At 37.3% G+C, this 20,831-nt stretch overlaps 1 protein-coding gene across 1 annotated transcript in view; it reads left to right on the top strand.

The window, feature by feature from the left end:
• The window catches only part of LOC121877990 (semaphorin-2A-like), a 68,172-nt gene extending 48,509 nt beyond the window's left edge, over positions 1 to 19,663 (top strand). The window contains exons 8-14 of the mRNA XM_042383948.1: positions 4,858 to 5,034; positions 6,098 to 6,222; positions 7,022 to 7,173; positions 8,363 to 8,554; positions 13,460 to 13,631; positions 16,677 to 16,748; positions 17,066 to 19,663. Of these exons, the coding sequence (XP_042239882.1) occupies positions 4,858 to 5,034; positions 6,098 to 6,222; positions 7,022 to 7,173; positions 8,363 to 8,554; positions 13,460 to 13,631; positions 16,677 to 16,748; positions 17,066 to 17,146 (971 nt within the window). The 3' untranslated portion in view covers positions 17,147 to 19,663. The remainder of the gene's footprint in view (positions 1 to 4,857; positions 5,035 to 6,097; positions 6,223 to 7,021; positions 7,174 to 8,362; positions 8,555 to 13,459; positions 13,632 to 16,676; positions 16,749 to 17,065) is intronic.
• Positions 19,664 to 20,831: the final 1,168 nt, after the last annotated feature.

Below are 20,831 nucleotides of genomic sequence, written 5' to 3'. Positions count from 1 at the left end.
GTCTCCGGGCCAAATGACACCCTCTCACGTGTCATACAGCTGTATAATATACCACGTGTCATATTTACCTACATGACCAGACCTCGTTGGCGCTCCACCTAGAGTGAAATACATTTTATCCAGTAACTGTAGCGGCACTCGCGTTATTACCGGTGTAACAAGGGCACAATTCTGCGTCCCAGCGCCACGCTAAAGTGACCCTTACTATTCTTGGCAGTGAGGAGTCTTGAGGCTACTTCCTCGCGGGATTATAAGTCCACATTCCAGTCAGGGCTGTCGTGTCATGTGTCACCAAATTGTCGCCGGGTTGCTCAAGCTGAAAAGAGGTCCAAGGTCTAGTGCATTAGTCACGGTAGAAGCGACTTTATTTTACCCCTCCATTAACGTCATATTAGGTACGCGTACAGGGGTAAGGTTAAGTCCGGGCCTCTCCCTCCCTCCTGCGGAAGTATGCTCGCTCGCGGTGCCGCCCTCCGCCAGCCAGACCAACCCACGCGTTGTTGTATAATTGAAATACGCGTATATTTTATCGTTGTTTATGTCGCCTGTGAAGTGCGGGTGAATCAATACCTTGCGAGTATTGGTTGTAAAACGATCCCGTCTGTTTTATGAGAGAGATGATTTACGTTGTAGCGTCAGACAAGTGTGTGGGCAACAGGGACAGGGTAGCTTACTAGTCGCTCTGGGCTCTTGCTTCCCCGCCTGGGACAGTCGAGGCTACCAGGAAAAAACAAAACTCGCGATATTAATTTTTTGGACTTGGCAGGAACTTTTTCCCAAAACTTTATTTTTTTCCCAGTTGTTAGACATTCCGTCTTGACAGGTGCGACCAGGGGAAGGGGACACCCTCCACCAGATTGAATTGTAACCTCACGAAATGTTGGCCAGACGGTCATCTACTTAATTGATATTAGGCACGCCATCTTGGGGGCTGGACTCCTGCGACTTACCTTGCTGCTGCCACCAGAAAAACCCGATTGTGTGTGTATAGGGGGGTCTACACCAGCCGAAAAAGTACCCTTAATCAAATACGCCTGTTATTATTTGTTTGCGTTATTGCTTGATCTTAAAAATCCTGGAGTTGTTTCACCATAAGACAATTTTCTAAGATAAAAAAATGACAAGAGTCGTGGTAGTAACTTTAGAACTAATTTAAGATAAATAGTGTGTTATTTATTGTCATGTATCTTCGGTTTTGTTGACGTCTACAGTAGAGTGTATGGTTAGTTGGCGAAGAATTTTAAATGAGTTTGATCACTTGGAAGAAATTTCGGCATGACAAAAATCATCCATTACAATTTAAGACTTTGGTGTAGGATATCAACAGGCCGCCATATAGTAAGGTTTTCTTTCTCCATAACAGCATTTTGTGGGATTAATACGTTGGCAGACAGACTCGTTAGTCAATAATTATTTACATTGTATCGGCTAACCTTATCATGACTGACTTTCAGATAACTGTAGCATGATTGATTGTTTCATCCTAGACATCAGCTCAATCGTCAATAAATTTTTGTCATTATGAGATGGAATATTTTTAAATGGGCCGAGTACCAGACTTCCATCATCAGACTTCAAAAATCACCTATTGATTATCCGGAAAACGCGTTAATATATAAACTTGTTTCCTTTTGTTCCATTAAATGAGTATTGTTACCAGGGGGATGTGATGCTTAGAATAATTTTCATTAAAAGCGGGGGCGGGGGTGTAATCATCGAGCTGTACAGGGCACATGGTATTAGCTGCAGGGTGTCGTAATTCTGGTCCAGGGATGAGGATGACACGAGTCACTTGATTTACGTAGCCATGGTAGATAGATGTTTTTACTCTCCCTCTCTCTCTCTCTCTCTCTCTGTTGGAACTCAGGGACATTACTGTGTTGAGTCAGCTCTAGTTTGTTGGACACCTTTGCAGTTTTTATTTTGATAAAAGATGAATCAATTTATTCAACAGCGTTACACTTCTTTGTTGGTAAGAACGGAATCCAGTTAGCATGGCAGCGTTTAAGAACCTTTAGTGTATTTCTCAGGATTTGTCTTCTGATCAAACTACTGTTGAGGACCAGAATTGGACACTTACAGTATGTTTCCTTTTTAGGTTGTGTAGCTGTGAAGTAGACAAAACAATTGTTTACTAATACTGTTTTATTTTGTCAGGTTATTTTTCATGGACAATGTTATCCCTTAATCATGCAAGTGTGAGATGATTGGTACCGTGAGTCTGATTGTGGCGTTCCTTCTTAGTGTCAAAACAAAAATAAATGCAAGTTAAGGTTTACAGGTTCGTTGATTTCCAGGCGATGATTATGCTATACATAAAATGTCTAAACATAGATATAAATGTAATTTACTTAAATTAATGGGCTAATGGGCTCCAATTGGTGATTTGCGTTTAGTCCTGGGCTGGTCATACGTCTGGCAGAACTGCGTGAGACGGAGAAAGATACTCTCGAGGATTAATCAATCTGGAAAGACCTTTAAAGAGCTGTTAAACATTCATATGGTGTGGCCTTATATACAGAAACGGAACTGCATGGTTTTCACATTTTTTCATTTGATAATATCCTTCAGATTGTATCCTTGTCCACAATAACTGGCAGCCTTATCTAAAACTTCAGAGGATTAAGAAGGATTTTACTTCTTTCTACCAATATTTCTTACTCAAAGTTCTTCCGTATTTAAATATTCGGCCCCACTACACCGTTGTTCACAATAGTAGCAAAAACTTGCAAGTCGATTTCAACTGAAATTCGTGAGCTTAGCCGATCTGCATCTTCAGTACTACTGTATATGATGCTGTTGGAGACCCAAGGGGCACTGAGAATCGATGTTGTGCCTTTATGCCTCGTCTCGGAAAGAAAACAAACCGTGACGTCACGTGAAAATACGCGACCTGGGTGGCGTGCAAGGGGGAGGCGCCACCACCTCTTGTTGACATTGGAATATTTACTTCTGAAACACGATATTTGTAATTCCTGGGGGAGCGATTTATTCATCACCAGAGTTCATGGCACCGCGCCTTACTCTCGACTCCCAGGCAGGTTATCTGTATCAGTCAATATATTGGTCCTGATTTAAGGCGAACTTCAATTTCGGACACGATAGCTGGTGCCAAACTGAGGTGTAATTATTGAGCAAGATATTAAAAACACTGACCCTTTCTTATTTTGGTTAGAAATATCCGCTCAAGGGCTCAAGGTAAACAAAAAAATCTTGCATATTTTTAAAACACAAGAAACAACTTGTATAAGTACGTTCCAAGTATAAAAATAAGCACTGATAACCCTTTAGATCAGCCAACACCAGCTTATCACACATTCAGAAATACAAACACTGTATGAAAATAAACACAGGCTGGCACAATCTCTTCCACGGAAATCGGGTTGGGGCGGTGCTCCTCGGGGTAAGAGTGGCACATGAGTAGTAGTAGTCACGCCATCTGGTAATGAGACTCCTTGCAAGACCAGTCATGAAGCCAAGCACCCGTCGATGCTCATACCCTAACCAGAGATGGGGAAATATATCATGAACCATGGTTTCTATGACGCCTTGATCTGGTCTACTGATGTTTGGTTAGTTAAATATCGTTAAGCAAGTTTGCATTACTTCTCTCGTTTTTTTCGTTTTAATCAACCAGAGAAATTAGCGTTTTAGAATTATGGTAGGTTTACATGTTAAATGTACAATCAAAGAAAAAAGTCGTGTTACACCCCCTTGGCGTTATGTTCCGAAATCCACGAAAAATTTGGGTAAAGTGATAGCAAAGCTTCGAGGTTCGAGTCTGAACGGAGAACTTAATAAAAAATCTTCGTCTTAGGTTCAGAATACTGTTACACGGCACGGTAAGTGCGTGGGCAGTCGTATTTGCCTTAGCCCACCGGGCCGCCGCGGTCTGTTAAAATCGCTTTCAACTGCGTAAAAGCGTAATTACCCATCGTCATCCAGAAATTAGGGTGGTAACAAGGGATACTACGTAACGCCACGATGCGTTATTGGGCGACCCCATTGTAATGTATAATGTCAGACTGCCAATTTCCTCTTAACCTTCCCAGCCGGAATAGTGTTGGGAGCCTCTCAAACCAAAGCCCGGGGAGGAAATCCACTGACCATGTTTATATGTTCTGAGAAACCGTGAATATGTCTTCACATTAAATATAAAATTAATGGGCCAAGTGCTTTGGGTAAGAATGGTCGAAAACTTTTTGGTTCACAAGCACACATGGACTGTTTGTCCTCTGCTCCCCGGCAGGGCGGGGGATGAAAATAGTGTAACCCTTCCCCTTTAATTTCATTACACTTGAACTGGAAATTATAGTGACGCCAATTAAAAGGATAATAATTATTGTAAGTTATCGTTAGTGTGCTGTGATGAGGCTTTTAATTGTAAACTATATTTGGCAGTCGTTACAGTAGAATTTATTGATTTTAATGTAACACGAGACACATTTTAATTACAAATCTCTGGTCCTTGACTATGAAGTAACCTCTAGGGATTCCCAGGAAACTGTATAGTTGACCTTAAATTAATTTTACCTCTCTTTGGTGTCGAATAATATGTCAAACCAGCAAAACTCTTCGTCCAAAGGTCATGCTGGTAACCCTGATTTCCTTATATGGGACTACAGTATGTGGAGTCCTCATGATGAGCGGAGGTCATGAGAAGAGTTTAGAACATCGATTCTGTCGTTCGCATGCACAACAAAAAATTTTAAAAGGACAAACTTCACTCCTGATAATCTTATAATATAAATCGACCTTTTAGAAACTGTATTGTGGAAATCATGGTAACAAAAATAAATTAAAATTTCCTTATTCTCTGTACTATAAAATAGTAAAAGGAAAAAAAAATCATTTCAGATAATGTATTGACATTCTTGCAATCACACCCTCTCATGGACGAGGCGGTGGCCCATGAGCACAACAAACCTGTATTCTTCAAGAGGGACCTCATCTTTACCCACCTGGTTGTCGACAAAGTCACGGGAGGAACTTATGGCCAAGAGAATACATACACTGTCTACTATGCTGGTTCACGTAAGTTACAAATTTTAACCATCATAGTTCCAGACAGTGTCATACTTTGAAACGATGCTTACCAATATCATACTTGAATTGATCCTTCATATCATACATCGAAGTAATCATTATTATCAATACCATACCCTGAATTGATAATTTCTATCAATTTCATACTTGAAGCGTTTCTTATCAATGATACCATTATCACTACCATACCTTGAAGTAATCATTATCATCATTACCATACCTTGAAGTAATCAGTGTTATCATTATCAAACCTTGAAGTGATCATTCTTAGTCTAGTTTTACCAATACTGAATTGAAAAAGAAAGGGTTCATAAACTCATTATACAGACTGTACAGAACTTATCTATAGGCATACAGTATATAGTTTTATTGTCGTGTCCTTTTCATTTTGAATCATAAGTGCAATATTTTATTTTAGAAGCTCTTGAATTTTTAGGTAAAATATAAATCTTCGAAAATGACTTTGTGCAGACCATTATCATGTCAGGAAACTAAATGTGTTTAAAATGAAGAGGGTACAGGTATTATGATAACATTGTGCAGGATATCCATATACTGTACATTAGAAGTAAAATGAACTAAGTAAAGTTAATCTAGGTGTAGTACCGGTACTATTTTCAAGATTTCTTCACTGTTAATTCATCTTGTGTGACCTTTGTGTTATGCTCACTATATTAAAGGTCATAATTTCTTGTAGTCTAATTCATTGATATACCCATAGTATATATCAGAGTGAATAAATGACCCCCAGATCTACTGTACAGGAATTAATGTTAAATTATCAGTACTGTATTAGTTAGGAGTTCAATATGCAGGTGGGCCCTCGAATACAGTACCGGCCACTCTGCCTCCTTGTGTACCGAAGGCTTAGTATACAGTGTGCTGTATCCACTGTTCCTAGTGGAGCCCATTTTCACTTTCATCAGTAGTGAAGGAATTACTGTAGTGTTTGGCTCATTGGTAATTGAATGAATACATTGGTCTTAATTCTTCCACATGTGAATTGACTTTTGGTTGATCTTGAATAATAATAAGCACCTTGTCTTGGTAGTGGAAGGTCGCGTGTATAAGGTGGTCGAGTGGATGGATGATGAGGGCGTCTCACACTCAGAGCTTCTAGATGTATATGAAGTCACCACACCTGAACCCATCAGAGCTATACAAATATCCAAAAAGGTATGTTTGATCTGCTGTACAGACTTGATAAATAATGGGTAAGTGTTGAATAATAAATTGGTAATTTGCATTACATTAAATTTAAGATAAAGAATTTAAAAACTCATGAGATTTGTATTGTATTTTAGTAAATGAGTTCACTCTCTTTGGAAAAAATGTATTTCACAGTTCAACATCAATTGGCTTAACATAGAAATTTATAAATATCTCTTAATATTCATGGAGTCTCTCTTGATGTGTAGGTCTGAATTATTTTTTCCCTAAATTTTATTTGATCAAGGTTGTGTAGTGGTACAGTGTGAAGAATACAATACTGTACAGGACAGTAAAATTACAAAAGGCCAAAATTTGGCCTTTCTGTGACCACAGTACAGTAGTAATGTACTATACTTAGATAAATTGTATTTTATTAACACCGTTGACATAAACTTCTTGAGTGGTATTACTATTTTTTCTTTAAATATATCTGAGGGAACCTGTGTTTGCTTACAAATGCAAGTTCTTGGTGACGTGTTCCACACAAGGCTGTACACTCTCGGTCACATATGTATTATGGTATCTTGCATACAGTATTTCATTTTACTTAAGCTTAAATATTTTCACCTTATTTTAATTAATAATACCTGTAGTTTAGGCACAGTAGTATAAAATTTGCCATGTAAGGCATGTGAAGTTTTTATTGAATATTCTTGGATAATTACAGTACTTGTAGTTATGGATATCCAGATTTGGCTTGTTGATATGAAAGGAATTGCTGAAACAATTTGAAGTTTTTCCTTACACTAGTTTACTTCTGCAGCACAAGTCTCTGTATGTCTCATCTGACACTCGTGTGCGCCAAGTTGATCTATTCATGTGCCACGGACGTTATGATAACTGCCTTCGCTGCTCTCATGATCCTTACTGTGGCTGGGACAAGGATGCTAATGTGTGCAAGCCATATCAGCCTGGGTAAGTACCTACCGGTAAATGAAGATTATTTTTTAGTATAGAAAGTGACAAAGTTAGTTGTATACACGGTAATGAAGTACAGTATCTATCCACACTGTGTGTGAAACATTGTGACACCATGGACAAACGACTTTGACAACCCTAGGACTGCAGGTACTGTACATACACCCTTTCATGGTCTCAAAGCAGAATGCTCATTTTAACTCTAGTCCAAATATTATGATTTTCATCTTCATATTCCAAGGGTGTTTTGATAATCCTTTCTACAGCTTTTAATGTTGAGAATCCCAAAAGCAGTAGTGTATTTAAAATAGCTGATACTCTCGTCATGTTTACTGTACATTACAGTATTTGATTATCACACATGTGTTGCTGTATTCAACTGTTTCTATGGTGTGAAAGAAATTTGAGTTATTGTACCTCGGTAAATATGAACAAGAAATACTGTATACTGTAGATTATCGACTTTTCGGGGAAGTAGATTATCGATTTTTTGGGGAAATATTGCTTAATTTTCCGAAGTAGATTATCATAGAAAACGGGAAATTTGTATCACAGAAAATGGGAAATAATCTACTTTCTGGGAAAGTTGGTTATCTACTTATCATAGAAAACGGGAAATTTGTATCAAAGAAAATGGGAAATATCTACTTTCCGGGAAAGTTGGTAATCTACTTTCCCAAAAAGTAGATTATCTACTTTTCGGGAAAGTAGATTATCGACTTTTCGGGGAAGTAGATTATCGATTTTTTGGGGAAATATTGCCTAATTTTCCGAAGTAGATTATCATAGAAAACGGGAAATTTGTATCACAGAAAATGGGAAATAATCTACTTTCTGGGAAAGTTGGTTATCTACTTTCCCGAAAAGTAGATTATCTACTTTTCGGGAAAGTAGATTATCGACTTTTCGGGGAAGTAGATTATCGATCGAAGTAGATTATCATAGAAAACGGGAAATTTGTATCACAGAAAATGGGAAATAATCTACTTTCTGGGAAAATTGGTTATCTACTTTCCCCGAAAAGTAGATAATCTACTTTTTGGGAAAGTGTTATCCTATACCGAAACTTCATACTGAAGTACTGTCTTACCAAAAGATGTAGCAACAAAGCTTCTCATTCTGTCTTTTTATAGTTACTAAAGCTCCTTTGGGGATTTTTCAATATTTAACTGTTTCTTCTCCTCAGCCTGCTGCAAGATGTTACAGGTTCAACTCCAGGACTTTGTGATGCTTGTATTGCTAAGAAGAAGATGGTAGTGACCTGGGGCCAGAGCATCCACCTGGGGTGTGCAGTTAAACTTCCACGTCCCATCTCTCTAAAGGACATCACTTGGCACCACTACTCAAAGGATAAGGGCAAATACCAGATCAGATACAGGTGGTTAACTGAAAGTTAGTTGTCTAATAATAATGATAAAATATTCATTTATGTGTTGAAATCACTTGCAATACCTGAATTCACCAAAACAAATACCCTGTACCTGTTTAGGTTAGTTGATATCACACATGGTCATCTAGTGTTTATCCATAACTTTGGTGAGGCATATGCTGCTCTGCACATCTAGACTGACATAGTTGTAGAGGTGTTGAACTTTAACTAATTTATTGTTCAATAGTAAACATTTGGTGTAGGTATTATAGTACGGTGATATCTCTGTTAGCCGGAACAATTGGTACAGAGCATATCCCGGTAATGAGACGACTCTGTCAGACCTGGAAAGAAAAATCTCCCATCCCCGGAATTTTCCGGGTAACGGAAAAATGTTTTCGGAAGTCCTACAAATTATCCATTACATCTTCTCTCGAACCCGTAATAAATCCCTCATCCCCGGAGTTTTCCGGGTAACGGAAAAATGTTCTCGGAAGCTCCAGAAATTGACCATAACATCGTCTCTCGAACCGGAAAAAAACTCCCCCCATCCCCGGAATTTTCCGGGTATCGGGAATTTTTTTTCGTAATTTTCAGGAAAATGTACCCCCTCGGAAAATCGTTCCTAAAGCCGAATTTTTCTGGAAAATTCAGGTTTGGGAACAATTTTCCCAGAAAATTTCAATACAGGTACCGGCTATCGTAGAGTTCCGGGTTTGAAGGATTCTGGCTAACGGAGATATTACCGTACAGTATGTGATAATGGAGATTAAAATTATTATATAGGCCATGAGAATTAGGTTTTTGCTTGGTGGATCTCATTATTATTTTGTTTAATGCACTTGTACAATTATGTAGTTTAATGTCAGACTGCTTCCTGCCATAAAGTTAGATGGAAGCTTTCCCCCACAACTGACCACACGTATTATCATTGTTCCCCTACTGAGGGATTCACAATACAGCCCGGCTAAATGACAATGCGTTAACAAGGAGAAAAGATAGTGTCTTATATCTAACGGTACTGAATAAACTATAGCAGATCACTAGATGTACAGTATAAACAACATGGGTAGTCAGACAAGGTGAGTCGTGCTTTAATATACCTAAGCCTTGTTTGCTGAATCCCTTATAAATAATGAAAAGAGGACAGTACTTCCATAGTATAAGCTTTAGCTACTTAAACACAAACTACTGTATATAAATATCATCTTGGTGGTTACTTCAGATGCTCATTGAAAATGTTATATGCCACCGCAGCTAACCCACACAGGCATGGTAAATGAGCATAAAACATTGATGATCATCGTCATATTGAGGACCCATTCTATTTTTTTTGCACCTTTTTTACTGTTCTAAACAGTCTTTTGCTCTTATTGTTGAAAGGTTGGGGATATACTGTACCATATTTTGACTACTATAAGCTGCCCCCAATTGTAAGCAGCAGAGTAAGTTTTGGATAGAATTTATGCAAAAAAGCTTGGCCTTAGATTCTAAGCTGCACCTTGAAGTTGAGGGGATGAAAATGATATTCACTTTCAAAATTGTTCATAAGACGAGAGATATGTATGTACAGGCATCCCCTGCTTTATGGAAGGGTTCCGTCCCTGGAAAATTGACCTCATCGCAAAACCTATTTTCCCATTGACTTCCATTATAAAACTGGAGATGCGTTCCTAAGGATTTTTTTCGGCCTCAAAAAAGTATTTCAAGCACTTTTATGAATGAAAATAAACATTTATAAACACATACAATACAGTACATTAAATAATTTGACATACAGTACATGCAATATGAAGAGAAATACAGTTGGAATAAATAAAAATATTGTACTGTACTCACCCTTGCCGCTTCGTTTTGCACTACTGCGGTTACTTCCACTTGATGGCCTCTTTCCAGTCATCTTGAATAAGGGTAATGCACTGTACTGTACTTACTGTATGTTTGTAAAAGTTAAATCAAACTGCTGGGGCGAGAAACATGCACGCACACTGGATGTAAACAATGGAGTGACTCCTCGTGGTGGTAGTAAACACCAAGAAATCCACACTTAACAAATTATAATTAAAAAAAAAAGTTATTTTTTTAAAAGTGATTTTTGTTAAATTGTTAAAATTTACCCCAATTTCCGTAAGGGTGGATTACAGGCTGTAACGCAAAATCATTGGTCATAATTTACAAATTCCGTAACCCGGGCTTCTGTAACGCGGGGTATGCCTGTACAGTACTGTATATGATATTGAGTACTGTACTGTAATTGTGTAGATATCTGTATATTTGTTGATTGGGGTAACGAATTTGTGGTGAAAAATACACAACCACATAACAAAAGTAGTACATGTGGCAACAGTGCCAATGAATGAAAAGGAACAGTTACTAGTGATGATGTAACAAAAAGAAATATATCATCAATTTTGTTGGTGAATGCATAAATCATGCCTGAGAGTATACTATGAATTCTCTTGGAAAGCTGACAGTGTGATAAAACATCATAAAAGTTGTGAAGTGCTGGGAGCAATGTGCACCCCCTCAGAAATCTAACCCAAGCGTTGACTGGCCTGAGCTGTGATGGTGTCTTTATGTCATGTGACAGACTTACGGATTTTCTCCCATGTCGCCAGAGTGGAGTTCTCATTTGTGATATATTGTTACGAAAAAAATCTGATATAATTTACTAATACCTGTACTGTATGTATAATGTACATTGACTCAAGAGTGTGATTCTTAATTTGCTGATATCTGAATATCATTAAGTTACCATAGAACAACAGTGTATATTACCGTTAACATAATGCATACTGTTGTTGCCACACACACTCACTTTCAAGAGTTTTTTCATATACAGTAATCCCCCAGGTTACGGAAGGAACGCATCCTTGAAAAGTTGAACATAATTTTAAATTCCATAATGTAAACCCCATTTTCCCATTGACTTCCATTATGTAATTGGAGAAGCGTTCATAAGGAAATTTTTTGGCAGAAAGAAGTACTGTAATAGAAGCACTTTTATAAATGAAAATAAAACATTTTAAATACATTATTTTATGATATTAATATGATGATAAAAACAGTAGGGTCTCCGGGTACTTGTATCCATAGAACGCTACCCCAGTTTTATGTGGCTTATATGTGTCCGACTCTTAGGTCTCGTGCTTGCGTTAGTCAACCCACCCACCATCTCTTGCTAGCTCAGCATGTTTATCATTCATCCGTGTTGTTTAAAAAAGAAAATAAAGCTATAAAATAAGATAAATTAAGTACAGTACATAGGTGTGTACTGTATGTGTGGGAACTGAACGTGTGTGGAGGTGGTGGGCTATAACTGCGTTGCCGACTCATCAGTCTACCTCCCTTCCTTCCTCCCCCGATGTGAGTCAGCTGGATGACTACCCAACTGTACCAGTATATGTGAGGAATAAATAGTAATAATAATAATAATAATAATAATAATAATAATACAGGGTATTCACAAAATGACTTGAATTTAACTTGCCACAAAAGATGTCGAGTGCTGGATGAGGCGAGTTTCATATCCAACGTAATTCCTTTAAGGGCTCTTTTAGCACTACTGCTTTCATTTGCACTTGATGGCCTCTTTCCACATATCTGTATGTACACTGGACATTCTTGAATAATGTACAAACATAAGTGTTAAATCCAAGAGTTGGGGTTGAGATCGAGCGTACACGCTGGGAGGTAACAAGACGCTGAGTTTGCATGGGTATGCCGGCATACCCACACTTGGTATTAGCAAACACCAAGAAATCCACATCAAATTAATTATAATTTCTGGGGTTTTTTTATTATTAGTATACCCTGTACTGTATCATGATTTTTGTGTTGAAAATTTACACCATTTCCTTAAGGTCAAATTTACAAGCAGTATCCTGAATTTAGTGATCATAATTTACAAATTCGGAATGGGTGAATTTCCGTAACATGGGTGATACCTGTATCTAAATTTGAAAAGCTTTCATAGCAGCTTGATAATGTATTATTTTATGCATGTGGAAAGTCAACAAACCTTTCTAATGCCTCCATGTTCCAATTACATTGGAATGATACTAACTGCCTATAACTGTTCGTTGCCTACACCTCGGTAATGTACAAGTACTATATTTTCATCTTCTAATGTACGGACAATTACACACTTGCCTTCCTCAATCTACCATATAAATAATACTCATTTTATATTAAAAGAATTATTTAAAAATTATAATAACGTTAATATTAGTAAATGATTTAATGTTTTGGACACAGTAGATACGGTTCACTGAACTTCATTCATGCTAACAAACTCACAGGTAGATAACATGCCGAGTTCACTGTTGAAGAGTGATGATAGTAAGGGAAGTATTGATGGTATTTTTAACTTAGGATGAGGTAGTAATGGTGTTGGGAACTCGTTAGAGGTGGTGCTAGAGCTCGTAAGGAATTAGAGTAATACTTATGGGTATTTTTGTAGTGCTATTAAAATTTGTATCAGATAATAAGCAGCACCTCCACTTTCGCCATTTTTTTTTTTTACTAAATGTAGTGCAGCTTATATTTGTCAAAATAGGGTATTGTTAAAAACAAGTTTGTGGATGATGTGGAGTAAGTGACATAGGTGAACTACTGAACTGTTCTCAGACTGAACTGTGTGGCATTACATGTACTAGGTCTTATGAAAAGTCACTTGTGTTTGGTGGGATAGGAATTTGTGTACAATATTATTTTAAACATAAATATGGTTTGCTTAAGAGTACAGTATAATATGTGCTGAAGTAGTAATGCATTTAACTATTATAACTTGAAAAGAATGAACATTTCAAGGCATAAGTCCCTCATTCTTTTAATAATTTTGTTCTAAAAAAGAAAAAAAAAGCAACCTGGGTCAGTCACAGTATTTATTTATTTTTTTCTTCATAAATTCAGGCCGGACAAGTATATAGAGACCTCAGAACATGGCTTGGTCGTGATGAATGTCAATGAAGCAGATGCTGGTCGTTATGACTGCAAGATGGGAGGAGATATTGTGTGTTCATACAATATCACTGTCGATGCTCACCGTTGTTCAGCACCAGCCCGCACCAATGACTTTCAGAAGGTAAGAACAATAATTTTTTTACTTTTAAGCTCTAAAGAATGGTGGACAGGTATTTGTAATTTACTTGTTAAATTGCCAAATAGTGTTAGTTAAGCAAAGTGCTTGAACAGGGAAGTCAGAAGTCACTGTATAAAAGGGCAATTTTACATTAAGGTTCTGTCCCAAACTGCTCCATCCATTCCACAATCCTCCACTGTTGCATCATCCACCCTATGTTGTCCTCCACCACACTTTAAGGCAGTGATTTTCAACCTTTTTCATCTCACAGCACAGTGAGCCAGGCACTTAAATGGTCGAGGCACACCATCAGTATTTAAGAACATAAGAAAATAAGGAGTCTGCAATAGGCCGGTTGGCCTGTGCATGGCAGCTCCTGTCGAGAGTTACTACCACTCTCTATCATCCATGAATCTATCTAGCCTCCTTTTAAATCTTTCCAGCATTCCAGCACTTACTACAAAGTTGCTAAGCGTGTTCCACTCGTCCACCACCCTATTTGTGAACCAGTTCCTTACTATCTCCCTCCTAAACCTAAACTTATCCAACTTAAATCTGTTGCTACGAGTCCTATCCTGCTCGGATATTATAAGAATTTTATCTATATCCCCTTTATTGATTCCTTTCACCCACTTAAATACTTCTATCATATCTCCCCACACTCTTCGTCTTTCTAGGGAATGCAAGTTTAGTTTTTTTAACCTATCTTGATATGGAAGGTTTCTAAGTCCCGGAATCATTTTCGTCATTCTTCGCTTCACCGACTCCAGTGAATTGATATCCATTCTATAATAAGGGCATCAGAACTGAACCGCATAATCGAGGTGCAGCCTAACTAGCACAAGATATAGTTGCAATAAGACCTCTGCACTCTTATTACTTACACATCTAGATATAAAACCTAATACTCTGTTTGCCTATTTCGAACATTAACGAACTGTTTTCTAGGCCATAGTTCCAGGCTTACAAGTACCCCTAAGTCTCTTTCACAAGTCAACTTCTCTAGGTTGATGTTGTTAAGGCTGTATACATTGACAGTATTTGTTCTTCCAATATTAAGTACGCTGCACTTGCTGGTGTTGAATTTCATTTGCCATTTTTCTGATCACTCCTGCAGTTTATTTAAATCCTCCTGTAGTGCATTTCCATCCTGCCCTGAATTGATCTGCCGCCCTATTTTGGTGTCATCCACAAACTTGCTTATGTCACTGCTGATCCCAGTATCTAGATCGTTTATGTAGATTATGAACAAGAGTGGGCCTAGTACTGACCCTTGGGGAACCCCACTGGTTACACAGCCCCACTCAGATTTAACACCATCTACGCTGACCCTCTGCGTTCCATCGGTGAGCCATGATTTTATCCAATTTAAAACTTTCCCCTTGATACCATGAGCCCCTCGATACCTCGATACGATAGATTTGATAGGCGGATCTACACTACGGAATTAAGGAGAGAATTTAAAACTGCCATTTGGGCTTTTAATGAACAACATTTGTTTATTTATTGCATCATTGAAAAAAAAGAGTTTAATGCACTCCATAAAAGTACCAGTAATGTCAAAACGTATCCAAAGGCTATTTTTTAAAATGCTATTTAAACTCCCGCGGCACACCTACGGATGCTTTGCGGCACACCAATGTGCCGCGACACATTGGTTGAAAATCGCTGCTCTAAGGAGAGGGAGAGGGGGTGAAAGTACCAGCCGTAAGTTATCTGCACAGCTTCACCATTGCAGTAAGAATGAATAAAAATGCTAGGGTCATGGTGTGATGGGAACTGGTGGGAAAGTACTGCTTTATTTTAATTGGTTTGGACAATGTTATGCATATTGTGCTGTGTTCTGATTGGTTTATCTAAATTCACCCCATGAATTAAACCCCCAAAAATAAATAAATAAAAAATACTCAAATAAAAGTAAAAAAAAATTACAGTTCAGTACTTTTAAGCACCCTGTATGCAAATCCTCTTGAAAGTGAGTTAAGGTACTTAGCACTGCACCTCTGAATCTATACAAAAGTATATGCAGTAATATCTGGTGAGTTTGTATTGAAAATAGTAATTTATGAAATGCAGTACAGTACTGTACTGTACATACTTTAATATCCCCATTAGTCAGAACCTTTAATCCCTGGAACTTAACCATTACCTGAAAAATATAATTTTAACATTCCAAGAAAAATCTCTCCATTCCAGGCATTCAAATGAATTTCCGAGCAGTTGCATCATGCGCCCGTAAAAATTTCATTGATGTGCAATTTTTATCCGGGAATAAGGAAATTCGTCTTAATACAGTACCCAGAAATCTTTCAAACCCAGAAATGCTCTGCACCAACTGTTCTGGCTAACGGGGATATTACTATTAATTCCACCTTGAAAACATGTCTTTTCATCTGATAAGCGAAGTTGAACAACATTGAGTTCTTGATTAGTACATATATGGAACTCAACCCACAATATTGGGTGACTATTCACAGTACAGAAATGAGGCCTATTAATTTGAGAAGGTCTTAATAATTGGGAATTACAGGTGTGCTTTAACAAACCAGTACTCTTCTGTTTAGGCAAGGTGTGTGTGTGTTATATGGAACAAAACTGAGTCATGGTGCCATGGTGGTATGGTGAGGTAAGGCAGGGCTTTTCATACGTAAGTGTAAATCTCAATGTCCTACTGAAAATATTCAGTACAGTATATGGGTGTCGATCCCTATAGCAAATAGCTAGAATAGGAGTATGAAATACTGTATACAGGTATACAAATGTTATACAGGGTATCTGATTTTTTATCAAATAAATTAGGTTAAATTAACTCAATTAACTCCCCCTCTGTTAATAATAATCATTGACTAAAGTTTTCCAATTTTTGCTTGTTAGTTTGAGGTAAGCTTTAAACTAGGCAACAATTATATCCATATTTTATGTGCATCAATGTATAGGTGAGGTTCTCACCTACCCATCCAACCTCTTCAGGTTTTTACTACATCATTCAAAGCCTTATATCCAATTCAAAGACCTAGAATCTGTATACTAATCTGAATAATGTTACAGGTGTACAGTGACTGGTGTCATGAGTTTGAGAAGTACAAACTGGCTATGAAGACTTGGGAAAGGAAACAAGCAGTATGTATACATGGCAGCTCTGCTAATAATGTCTCTTGTTCTTACTGTAGTTTCTGTGATAATAGGCTAATTTAATATGTTAAATGTTTCAGATACTCCAATTTTCTCTTATAAATTTAAGGATACATTACTTGGAGTCTCAGCATACTGTACTTAATATTATCATGGAAATTAGACATCAAGTAACCCATGGCTGCCTTTACATTGACCTTATTGGGTATGATTATTGCATGATTTAGTTAATTATAATTTATGAATGTTTATAAATTCCTTTCATTTAACACTGTAGAATACTAAATAAATTTTTATTTTTACAGCAATGTGCCAATAGGAATAACATTAGCCAGCAGAACAGCCATCCCAACGACATTTATACCAGGAGTAACCCGTTTGTCTGATCACGTCCATTAAATGAACTCATCTCATAAAACCATAGAGGTAGATGTGACAGGAACTTTCCTTCCTTGTGATGGTCAAGAATTTGCCTGTTTGTAATTGGTTCAGCACTTGTAAGTTGTAAATGATTGAAAATGATATGTTGTGGAATTTTCTCAAGTAAAATTGCCATTAAATTGAGTTGGCATGTGACAACAGTTATATTAGTTGTAAAATAATGGAAAAGGTAATATTCAAAGAATGTTCAAGATTCATGTTATTTGAAAGTTCTCACATTGAAAGTGTATTAATGTGGGAAGGATTGTACTCAGTGATGGTGCCACCAGAAGAAAGGTGCTAATATCAATTGGTGCCAGATGAAAGGAAATCATAACCAAAAAATAAATGGTTTTGACAGGCAACTTGACCCAAATACTCCAATAACAATCAGGGTACCGTTAGCTATTTGACATGTATTCAGTTTCTTTTTGCCACTCCTGATAAGAAGTTTTGACTGTGTGAGGGAGTTCTCTAGGTGTAGGTCTTGCTCCCGGACAATCGCCTTTGGGCATTATTGCTTCTGCATTCTAAGAGCTTGAGTGAGCAGTGGATCTTAGAACTTCTGGATTTTAGTTAAAGTGTGAAAGGATGGACCCAAGAGGTATGGACTTCCAAACATATCCTTACAGGAGGCCACTGTCCCCTATTATCGAGTGTGACAAGGACACACTACTTAGTGATATAAATATGGATCCCCCCAAACTGATGGAATGGTGCATTTTTATGGCAAAAAAGGTTCCTGGTAGGCTTTTAGAGTGATGCTGTTTGTGAAAGGATAAGGAAATTATTTATTTTCATTGTGTGGGAAGAGAAGAAAGCAGTGAAGTGAAACTCTGAGTATTCACTCCACCAGCCCATGGAAACCTGGTCTTCAATTGGAATATTGTTGAAATCATTCTTAAAATAATTGCAGTAATGAAATCTACCCTTCCTCAGGTTGAAAAGTCCCCTGTTTTGTATATTATTACTGGCATTTGACAGACCCTTCATCCTGATATTTTGTAAGCATTTTCTAAACTACCTCTGCCTTTTCATGATTGTTATCATTAAGAAATTTAATGAAGGACTAAGAAGAAAACTAATATCAGGAAATCTCCATCCACATACTCAGAATATTTTGTGGTTCCATGAAGAAGAAATAGGATCACGTTAATGGAAGCATAATCAGTGAAGGATGTGTTTAATCTAAAAAATAAAAATCTTTCCATAGAATTTCATAATTATATATATCTAAGAAAGTGAAAAAAGAAAAGCTAAAGAAGTAACATGTTTTGGGATACTTTAGGGTGATGTGTGGACAAGACTTCTTTTATACAGCTAATTTTTAGACTTGTCTTGTAATATACACATACGTTGGAACATTCTCTTAAGGTGACCTGTTTTTGTTTAAAAAATAATCATATCCCCCCCTAGATTTAAGTACAGTATTTCCATTTATGAAAGCCCATCCCATAATATTAAAAGAGTCCACTCCAGCCGTCTGTTCATTCACTAGGAAGCATTATACATGTGGCTATTAGATACAAACATGAACTGCGCACATGTATCTTAATTTTCCGTAGCTCCCCTTTTGAGAAAGTTCCATTTCACATGCCGATCCACGCTAAGATTTTCGTTTTCTGTCCTGTGATACGCGCCAATTTTGTAAGACTCGTACATAATAATATTGCTCCATATAAGCAGGTTAGTAACACTTCAGTGTAAGTAATGAAATGTAAATATGTGTGTATCTGCTGTTTATTTCCTTAGGAAGTATCAGTTTATGGCCTGCTACACTTTTGTCTTCAACATGCTAGAATGGCTGACCTAACACTTACCTTTCTCTGTTTCTAAGTAAAAAAAAAAAAAAAAAATGCTCCTTTGCTTAATTCTCAGTTCAAGGAAGGTTAACCTGAGTATATTTTCTCTTCAACATGACTTACTCTGCACAGAAACCTGTTGGCTAGAGGTTCCCAAAAATTTTTACTTGTCCAAAATAGTCAAAATGTGAACCCTCTTAAGCCAGATGCAGAAAGTGTAAATACAGAGCTTGGCATTTCTAGCATGGAAAAAGACTACATCAATATGCTTGTTTTGGGTTGTGAATGATGGGCTGCAGACTGAACGTGTAACTGACATGGCACTCGAGATGTTTGAATGTTCATGAATATTACTTAAAAGGTACTTTAGTTTTGCTGCTATTGCAGTATGTACAGTACAGTATTTTTATTGTCATTTTAGCCACAGCCTAGTTTACATTTTAAATTTCCCATGGAAAGGCTTTTAATACTTCTCTGCTGTTGTATGTTTTATTTAATATTAAGTAAGCTTATCCATTAGGTGATTCCCATTTCATTTACTTATGTTAGCTGTTACCTTCAGCTGGGTTATTTTTCAGAATATGAACTGAAAATTGAGGTTTAAGATTTGTCTGTAGGCTATGATCTAGGAGTTTGTAATGTGAAAATATTCCTGTAAAATAAAATTTCTTTTTTAGAAAAGGATTTTTATTTCCTTATTGTTACTGTGCTCTGATATAACAGTACTGTACTGTTGTAAGTCTTATTAATACCCTCCCGAGTCCTCTGCTATCCTCCAAACACATAGTTTTCTGCGGTGTCCAATACTTTGTACAAATCATGTTTTTTGACTGTTTTGTTCTTAAATACATGTGTCCATATTATTATGTGATTATCCAGTATTATATGTTATTAGACATCCTCTACATGATCAGACCACCTCATCTTGTTCCTCATTAACTTTTGACCACAAATCCCTTAACTTTGTTTTTTCAATGCACTTTGCTCATATTTAACATCTATTAAAACATTTACTCTCAAATAATGAACTTCAATAGCCTATATATACTGTATATATATCTCTCTTATTAGTAAGGGGCAGGAGACCCTCTTTTATGTCCATAGCATCAATTTTCTTATCAAAATTTTGCTGATTATTTTAATTATTTCTCTGGTTCACCCACTGTTGAGTCACATTTGTCTAGTACAGAACTAAGCTGAAGTATGGGTGTGGCAGCCAAAAGGATACAGCTCTTGCCCTCTGTCCTAAAGATCACCTTTTCATGCCCCCCCCCCCCATAGCGACAGTATGCAATTTCATCACAATTCCCATATTTTTAGGTTAATTTGGTTCTGGGTTTATAAAACCTTATCGAAAATTAAATAATTGCCCCCCAAAATGCCCACTCAATCCCAGATACTCTACAGTAAACCCTGGATAACTCGGCATTTGATAATTCGGAAATTCATATAACGCAGGACGGCTATACTCTCGGAATTTATATAAAAATAGCTCTGAAAAAAAAAACGAGTTATTAAAACAATCTTTGAAAATCTCGGAATATTTACTATAACTCATCTGGTGCCGAGTTGCGTGGGTAGCGGTGACTAACCTCTTGGTCAGTCTAGCATTTGTTATTGTCGTGGTCGGGTGTGTGCTGGTTGTCTTTCCAAGTGAAAATCAAATTATTTTGTGTAAATAAACAAATTACAGTAGTATACATAAGTGCCACACTGTTTACGTAGCATCCCCCTTCCATCACTTACCTCGCCTACCATTTCCGTGTCACCTACCATGCCCCTGCGTCACCTACCATGCTTCTGTGTCACCTACCATGCCCCTGCATCACCTACCATGCCACCTGCATCA

Source organism: Homarus americanus, unplaced genomic scaffold (genome assembly GCF_018991925.1).
Source record: "Homarus americanus isolate GMGI-L3 unplaced genomic scaffold, GMGI_Hamer_2.0 scaffold26512, whole genome shotgun sequence".
In the NCBI taxonomy this organism is placed as follows: Eukaryota; Metazoa; Arthropoda; class Malacostraca; order Decapoda; family Nephropidae; genus Homarus; species Homarus americanus.
The sequence above is the reverse complement of the archived record's forward strand: the minus strand, read 5'-3'. Positions and strand labels throughout refer to the sequence as shown.